This window comes from Desmodus rotundus, chromosome 12 (genome assembly GCF_022682495.2).
Source record: "Desmodus rotundus isolate HL8 chromosome 12, HLdesRot8A.1, whole genome shotgun sequence".
NCBI lineage: Eukaryota > Metazoa > Chordata > Mammalia > Chiroptera > Phyllostomidae > Desmodus > Desmodus rotundus.
The window spans coordinates 44,495,883-44,504,640 of NC_071398.1; the positions used below are offsets into that span (position 1 = coordinate 44,495,883).

At 58.6% G+C, this 8,758-nt stretch overlaps 1 protein-coding gene across 1 annotated transcript; it reads right to left on the reverse strand.

Moving 5' to 3' along the window:
• Positions 1 to 693: 693 nt before the first annotated feature.
• On the reverse strand, positions 694 to 7,681 carry SYNGR4 (synaptogyrin 4). The gene is made up of 4 exons (XM_024566278.2): positions 7,589 to 7,681; positions 2,032 to 2,269; positions 1,254 to 1,393; positions 694 to 927 (listed from the first exon to the last, which is right to left on the reverse strand). The coding sequence occupies exons 1-4, from the start codon at positions 7,679 to 7,681 to the stop codon at positions 694 to 696; spliced, it is 705 nt and encodes a 234-aa protein (XP_024422046.1).
• Positions 7,682 to 8,758: the final 1,077 nt, after the last annotated feature.

Below are 8,758 nucleotides of genomic sequence, written 5' to 3' on the forward strand. Positions count from 1 at the left end.
CTGGGTGGGGGGTGCTGAGTGTGGGCTGCCCCTTGGACAGGGCCCCTGCCTCCGCTCTGCACTTAATGGATGCTCTGCCCCCTGGGGTTGCGTGCTTGGCCCTACAGACAGGAGCCCCCTGTGGCCTGTGCGTGAGTCGTTGATGAGCTTTGGGGGTTCCAGAATAAAACCCCTTCCTCCAGCGCCTCCCTGACCTCAGCCACTGCATCACCATCACCTGTGCCTTTCATGGCTCGTCACAGCCTGGCTTTGAGTTGGTCCCTTGTCAGTGGGGTGAGCGAGGGAGCTTGGGCTCTGGTGTGAGCAACAGAGCCGGTCCCTGTGTTGGCCTTGATGCTTAGCGCTTTTTCTGTGGGTGAAAGCGTTCTCTCTGAACTTGAACCTCCTCAGCAGCGCAGCACGCTGCCTGGTGCCTCCCTGCCACGGCTAATGCGAGGAGCAAAGGGCTCGGTGTGTGGCGGGCCCAAAAGACATGGCTCCTTCCTGTCACCACCTCTAGCCTGCCACTATCACGGTGGTGGGCCCAGGCAGTGTGGGCCCACTACAAAGACCCCTGAGGCGACCTTGTTGGCCTTCTCCCCACCCCAGCCACTCCAGGAACCAGAAAGGGACAGACGTGAGAAGGACAGAAGGCTGTTTTCAGAAACCCTTCTGGAAGGAGGATGAGCTCTTTACTGAGGTGGATGCGGAGGGCTAGTTGTCAGGCATCATAGCGAGGCGGGGGGCCTTCGGAGTGGCCAGATAGGGGGACAGGGCGGAGTTGGCGTAACTCATGCTGCTGGGGCCAGTAGTGGGCGTGTTGATGGGGCTGGAGGCAGAGGGCGGGGAGAGGGTGGTCAGCACGAGGCCACCCTCGTCCAGGGAGCGCTTGTAGGGGACCGGAGCATCGTTGCGGAGGTCCTGGAGGGCCAGGTAGGCCTGGAATATCTGTGGGCAGAGCAGCGTGCGCTGGAGGCGGCTGGGGCTGGGCGGGAGAGGAGAGGGCCGGGGTCTAGGGCCCGGCCTGGGGGCGGGGGAGGCGCAGGGTACGCTATGCCCGCTGCTCGCTTACTCATTGGTCAAGGGCACCCAGCATGATGCCTAACGCTGGTCTGCATCTGCTCGGAGGAAGGGGTGCCTTCTTTCCCATTTGCCAGGGAGTCAGGGAAGGGGCTGGCGGAGGCCCAGGGGAGCTCTGTGATGGGGCAGATGTAACCTCCTCCCCGCCCCACGCCTGCCCTGCACAGGGTGCCCGGGGAGAGGCCCCTCCTCACCCAGATGAGGATGGAGAAGAAGGCGAAGGTGATGGCAGCCTTGGCGCTGCTGCTCCCCAGGAGGAACTGTTGGGGTGGCGAGTGCTGCCACTGGTTGGCCAGGAAGCAGAACCCCAGGAACCAGATGCCTACCCAGATGACTGGGGACGCAGGAGAGAAGAAAGGTGGGATGGGGGTTGGGAGAGCTGGCTCAGGAAGGGCTGCCAGGCTGGAAAGGGCCGGACTGGGTCTCCCTGAGCAGACGTGGCCTCTCCCTCCCAGCCCTCCGTGAGACGCGCCGCTGGAGCGCAGCTGTGCTGCCCACTGCAGCCACACGTGGCTGTTCATGTTTCAATCAATTAAAAAGAAAAATGCAGCCTCACATGTGGCCAGTGGTGCCCGTTTTGGGAAGCACAGGCACCGAACATTCCCACCCTCACAGAAAGTTCTGTGGAGAGCGATGGAATCAATGCCCACCGAGGGTCTCGCAGCCCTCAGATGCTGGGAATGGCCCTGTGTGGAGAAGGAGGATGAGAAGGAGGGGCAGGCAGGAGGGAGGCTTCTAGAATTGGCCTGGGGATCAGAAGACGTGATCCTGACACTGAATCTAAAGGGTGGAGTAGTAACTCCCTGGGCAGGAAATTGCAGGTGCTGATGAGCTCTGAGAAGAGAGGGACAGAGCTTTGGGTCCCCCATGGCCAGCTGGACAGCGAAGGAGGGTGTCCTGGGGGCCCCCAGGAGCCAGGGAGGGCTGGGAGCAAGAACAGGGAAGCTGTGGGCGGTGGCACGGGGGTCTCACCAGCCAGGATGAAGTCCAGGAGCTGGAAGGCCGTCTTGAAGCGGGTGCTGGCGATGCGGTTCTCGTGGGCGTCCAGGGCCAGGAAGGCCAGGCAGCTGAGCAAGGCCAGGAGGCCGGCGCCCACGGCGAAGCTGCACGCCACGTGGTTGCTATTGAGGACGCACTGGAGCTGCGAGGAGTCCGTCTTGTTCTGGTAGCCGTCGGTCAGCAGGGAGGAGAAGACGATGAGGGAGAAGACCTGTGGATGGGGAGCAGGTTCCAGGGCCCTGGATGGAGCTCAGCATCTCCCCAAACTCCCTGGTCCCCGCTAGGTTCCCCGTCTGTGGGCTGGACCCTGCTGTCCACCCACTGGGAAGTTCTGGCCCCTTCCTCCCTGTCACGTCCTCAGAGCCTCCAAGCCCTGTCCCTCCTGTTGCCCCTCACCCATTTTCTCCATCCCAGCTCAGGCCTCCTCCCCTCCCCCTGGGCCCTCACCCGGGCCCCACCTGGGCCTCCCTGCCTCCATTCTCAGCCTCTCCCCTCCTGGCCCCAGAGGGGCCTTTCCACACCTGCTCACAGCCCCCCATGGCTCCCTAGTGCCCCCAGGACAGAGCCCCAGCCCCTCAGCCTGGCCTGTGAGGCCATGCCTCTGTGCTCTCCCCACTCACCCGTGTCACCCACACAGCCCTTCTGCCACCCCAAGCTGGTAGCTGCCACTGAACCCAGGCACCAACATCAGATGCTTAGTGGAGTGCCCGGGACACAGGACGAGCTCAGGGAGTGTTTGCCCACACGAAGGTTCTCTTCCTGCTGCCTGCCACTTCCTCTTCCCGCCCAGCTTCACTAATCACTATTCACTTTTTGAAATAAATTTGTGAACCCTGGCTGGTGTGGGTCAGTGGATTGAGCACTGGCCTGTGAACCAAAGGGCTGACAGTTCGATTCCCAGTCCGGGCACATGCCTGGGTTGCAGGCCAGGCTCCCAGTTACGGGGCACATAAGGGGCAACCACACATTGATGTTTCTCTCCCTCTCTTTCTCCCTCCCTTCCCTTCTCTCTAAAAATAAATAAATAAAATCTTCATCATTTGTTACTTAGTTAATTAATTAATTAATTTGTGCAATGGTCCTAAAAAATAGAAAAAAGTATGGAGGGAAATGTAACAAACAACCAGGACCTAATAAACATCAACTATTTTCCTTTTTAAAGCAAATACAACCTCGCTGAGAGGGGAGCCCTGTCTCTGTCTTCGGAACGCACTGCGTAGAGTGCACTAGTAGACTGGCCGGCATCTACACTTGTCCTCCACCGTGTTTATTTATAAAACGCCACTGAAGCACCCCACAAGCACTAGCCCTTACAACCGTCCTAGGATGTGGGTGCTACTAACAGCCGCATTTTTTTAGATAATGGCACCGAGGCACAGGGAGGATGAGGAATGACCCAGAGTCACTCAGTAAGTGCTAGTGCCTGGATTTGAACCGGCCTTCTGGTTCTTGAGTCTGCTTTAATCCCCTGCGATAATGCCTCCAGCTGGGCCGGACACCTGGAGGGCAGAGTTCCCTATCAAAGCCCCAATTATTTGTCCCAGAGAGTCAGAATGCAGTGAGCAGAGGTCCTTACCAGATCTGAAAGGAACCGGTGTGATAGGGGCTGGGCAGTGGGAATGGATGCAGGAGGGCTTCTGGATGAGGCGATGGCTGGAAGGTGGGAAAGGTGAAGGAATGGAGACGTTGCCAGGAAGGCAATAGGGAGCCACAGCAAGCTCTGAGCAGGGGAGGGGCAGGGTCAGCTCTGGGTGTAGTAGGAAGACCCCTTTGGGGCCATGTAGAGACTAGAGATTGGAGGCTGGGAGGTGGCTGGGGCTTGGGATCAGGGAGAGAGACAAGGTTGGAGTCAAAACCAAGGTTGTGGGGCTGAATTCAGGAGGAAATAGGGTGAGATCTGAACTGCATCTTAAAGAATGAGGAGCGTTTCCGGCAGCCAGAGGAGGAAGGGCATTCCCGGCAGGACAAACCATTCGTGCTAAAGCCAGAGGCTGCGGAGCAGGGCCCCTTTGGGGACCAGAGAGAAATCTAGGGGTGAGGGATCCGGTGTGACAGGAGGCTGGAGGAACCGGCAGAGGCCCAACTCCCGGGGGTTGACCACCAGACTGAGGGGCCTGGTTGGGCAGCCGTGGAGAGTGAAATTTCTCACTCGGACCTAATTGCATGCATGGAGGGGTTCTGAGCAGAGGATGGCCAGGGGTCCGACCTGGGAGTTGGAGCACATCTCCAGGGTCATGATGGTTTGGAGGGGGCAAGACAAGAAGCCAATGGATCAGAGAGACCTGTGGGAAGGCCCAAGCCAGAAATGCGGAGGCCCGAGCTGAGTTTGGGGCTCTGGGGAAGCCAGGGATATTTAGGATGTGACACTGGAGCGGGAGCGTGATTCACGTGGTGGTGCTGGGTCCAGAGTAGGGGAGCAGGAGAGGGGTAGGGGAATCCATTAGAATTTGAATTCCTTCTGGAAAGAGTGGGACCCTCCTATCCCCGACACCAGAACGGACCTCAGCAAATGTGTGTGGAAAGAAGGAATGACCTTGGGCCCTTCTTCTCTTCTCTTGCCCTGAGCTCCCAAGTGGGGCTGGGGAGGCAAAGGATCAACCTCTAAACCCCTCAGCCTCTGTCCCTCCTCTTCAATCCTTTGTCTTAATGGCCTTCTCTGAATGACAACTACAACAACAGTGAGCCCCCCTTTTTGTCCAGCACCTCAGCCCTGATCAAGGGTATTCACCTCCACTCTGCTTTGGGCTGAAGGACCGAGCCCACAGAAGGGGGGCATCCTGTCCCTGTGGTCTGAGGCGGAGCCAGGCCAAGGGCCAGCAGGCCCATCGATCATTTTCGAGCCCATATTCATTCTACCTGCATCACCTCCTGAAGCCTCACGCCAGTCCCACGCGCGCTAGATGTTACTAATTCATTTCTGTTTCACAGGTGATAAATTGAAGCCATTATGGGGGAGTGGAAAGAGCCAGACACTGCGGACTCTGCCAGCTGTGTGGCCTTGGGCAAATCACTCACTGCCTGAAACCTCAGTTTCCCAGCCTGTCTCTGTGCTGTGAAGAGGGGGCTTGCTGGGGGTGGAGGCTGGGCCCCAGGGGAGAGTTCTTAGCCATCACCCAGAGAGGGGAAGGAGTGTCCGCTCAAGGTCGGTCAGTAGAGGGGAGGGGTTGGCATCCAGCACTCCCGACTTCTAGGCCGGTGGGTTGTCTGTCCCCTGATCCCCCAGTGCATGGGCTGGGGCACTGGAGACATGGGGAGGAGGCTCAGCTGGGCTGGAGGGACCCCACCCCTCAGAAGCCTGAGTCCAAACTGCCTTCCACGCCCTCTCTGGCCTGTCCCCAGGGAGGGAGCAAAGATTCATCAGTTAAGGCACCAGCTGGCAGGCGGCAGTGAAGACAAGAGCACCAGCTGCCCAGAGTCCCTACTGAGGAGCCAGGCCAGGGGGGAAGGGGAGAACTGGGAGGGAGGGAGGGCGGGCGCAGGCGGTGGGCAAAGTCTGTGACTGAGCCGTCTGGTCTGGTCTGCAGCCCCTCCCTCCCCGTTCCCCACACCAGTCCTCACCAGCTGGGCCTTTTCCCTCGCCATCCGCCCTTCCTTCCAAAGTTTTGGAGGCGTGCAGATCCTTCTGACTTGCTCGCCAGCTGGATGATGAGCTTGGGCAAGTCATTCAACATCTGTGAGCCTCAGTTTCTCCTTGGGTCAACCAGGGGTAATAACGCCCATGTCAGAGGGTCATGGTGAAGAGCAGAAGAGGTCACACCAGTGAGGAACCTGAAACTAGGAAATGGAATTCCCTTCCTCCCCTGGCTGAGAATGACGAGGGACATGAGTCTCCATCACCCTAGGCACCCTGAAACCCACCTCTTTCCTCGCTCACACATAACGATTTGTCCCAATAATGATTGCTATTTAAGCCCTGGCTGGGTGGCTCAGTTGGTTGCAGCGTTGTCCCCATACCCCAAAAGCTTGTGGGTTCAATTTCCGGTCAGGGCACGTGCCCAGGTCACATACAAGAGGCAACCAATCGATGTTTCTCCTTCACATCAATATTTCTCTCTCCTTTCCTTTCTCTCTAAAATCAATCATCATATCGTTGGGTAAGGATTTTTTTTTAAAATCACTATTTAACGAAAGCTTTCTATGAGCCAGGCCCACGCTAATCAGCTTGGGGCATTAACTGGTTTCGTTGTCACACAACCTTTCCCGTGAGCAGGGTATTGGAGTCCTCATGTACACGAGGGCACAAAGGTTTGGAGGAATTGAGTCGAGTGCTCAAGGTCACACAGGCACAGGGCGACTCAGTAAGTTATTGAACACCGCGGGGCACTTTTGAGGATGAGGGCGGTGCTACCCATAGCGATGCCAGGCCTGGCCCAGGCACGCCGGGAAGCATGTCACCCAGCGTGGGCAGCACGTGGCCAAGCCGGGTTTCTAAGCCAAGCCTGTTTGATCTACCCACAGGTTCCAGGAGAGATAGGAAGGGGATGCTCTGGATTACGAGCCTGGATTTGATCCAGGGCACCCCACCTTCCCCCATGACCCCCAACCAAGTCTCATCATCTCCCTGGGCCTCAGTTTCCAACTCTGTGGAAGGAGGGGAATGGAAGCAGCACAGCCGGAAGCCCAGGGACTGAATTGGCCCAGAGAGGAGCAGGGATTGGCCCAAGGTCACACAGCAGAGTTTGGGCTGAACGGGGATTTGGACCCAGGTGACTTGACTCTTCGGGAATGTGGTGATGACTTAAAAAAATGCCTGTACAGCCCTTGCTTGGCACAGTGCCCGGCACAGTGCCGGCCCCACACCTGGTGCCTTAGGTCTAGAACGTTCGATATTCTCTTCCCACCTCCGTGTACCACTCTCTTCCTAGAGGCCCAGCCCCTGCTCCTCTCCCAGTCCCTTGTCTGAAAGGAGGAAAATGAACAGACTTTGGCACCTCACACGCCCCAGTTTGAATCCTGGCCCCGTCTCCAGCGGGTGCCCTCAGCCGGCCCTGCTTGCCACAGTGGGAACGTTCCAGATCTGACCGGCACTGCCCAGTGGGCGAGCTGCCAGTCACATGTGGCTGTTGGGCACCTGAAGTGTGACTGGGGGACAGAGTATTTTATCTTAATCACCGTGTTTTTGCTGTGTATGATGCCCACCCACAGTTTTGTGCGCGGTATACATGGCAGAACACGGTCGTTGAAGTGGACAGAGCCACATGCGGCTTCCCCCCTAGACAGCAAAGCCTTTCAAAAATGATTTAACTTCTCGGATCCCCAGTTTTCTTATCTCTAAAACGGGGCTCACAGCACCTATTCGGAAGCATTGGCTCTTCCTATGAGAGTGCTAAATGCTCGGAATAGCTTGGGACAGACAGGGCCCAGCGCCAGGTGCTCGGTAAAGGGTGACTTCCATTATGAGTTCCCTTTTGCTTCCTTTTGCCCGTCTGGCCCCTTCCTGCCCCCCGCTCCCTGTGCACCGGGTATCCGAGAGGCCAGGCCCTCTCTCCCCTGTCCCCCACGGGGCAGCTGGGCCGCAGCAGGGCCTCACCCCCGCGAAGATCCTCCCAACCGTCTTTGGCCTCTTCAGAAACCGCACGGCCTCACTGTCAGCCAGGTCCTGGAGGCTTTCGGGGATGTGCATGGCGGCCGTCCTGCTTCTGGAGCCCTGGGAGGCGGGAGAAGGGATGCTCTGCTCTCTTGCGGAGGTTCCAGGCCCACCCTCGGGCTCGGCTGCTGAAAGACAAGGTGGTTGGTGGGAGGTCAGAGTCAGAGGCACAGGTGAAGGGGCTTCCAGGGGTCCCAGGAGGAAGGGGCCTGAGTAAGGGGGGTGTGGGAGGTCCCAGCGATGGGGTTGTGTGAGGTGCAGGGTCTGGTAGGGTTCTTAGGAGTCGGGGCACAGAGCAAAGGGGCTGCTGGCAGTCCCGGGGGGTGTAGGGTGTGGGGGTTGCTGAGGATCCTGAGTTGGGGTGCAGGGTGAGGGGGTTGCTGAGGATCCTATGAGTTGGGGTGCAGGGTGAGGGGGCCCCTGAGAATTCTAGAGGTGGGCTCACCAGGGGAGGGGGCAGCTGGGGGGGGCAGAGGAGGAGGTGCTGGGTGAGGAAATCCCAGGCAGGGAGAGGGGTGGAGAGAGGGCTGGGACAGCCGACGCATGTCCCTGACACAGGCGCCCGAGGGCCCCCTTTGAAGGGCTGTGCTCTCGCTGTGAGAGGACACTAGTGGAGTTCCCCAGGGAGTAGGGGTGCTGGGCCAGAACCCCTGGGAGATCGGAATCCCCATCCCGTCTGGGGTGCCAGCGCCCATAACGGAGAACCCAGGCAGGCCCTTATGACTTGGAGTCACTTCCTTAGAATACAGGCCTCCCCTTGGAATTCAGCTCCATCTTCATAAAAGTGCATTTCCTCCAGCTGGGGGGTCTGGACTTCAGATGCATGGGGACTTGGGCTTAGAGCAGCGCCGCCCCCTCAGAGTGAGGAGGCCATGCCCCGGGCACTAGGCTATCTACTTAGAATCAGGGTCTTCCCTTTAAGGTCCCTGTAATGGGGGTGGTGAGAGCTGAGGGGAAGCTTCCTGACCAAGGGGTGCCTACTCTGAGGCCAAGCCTGCGTCACCTGGGGGCCCGCTGTTCCTTCCGCCCACCCTCCCCATCCTGGTCCCAGGTGCCACCTCAGACTTCTTTTGCTTCCGCGCTTTCCCGCCTTTTTGCTCCTCCACAGCTGAT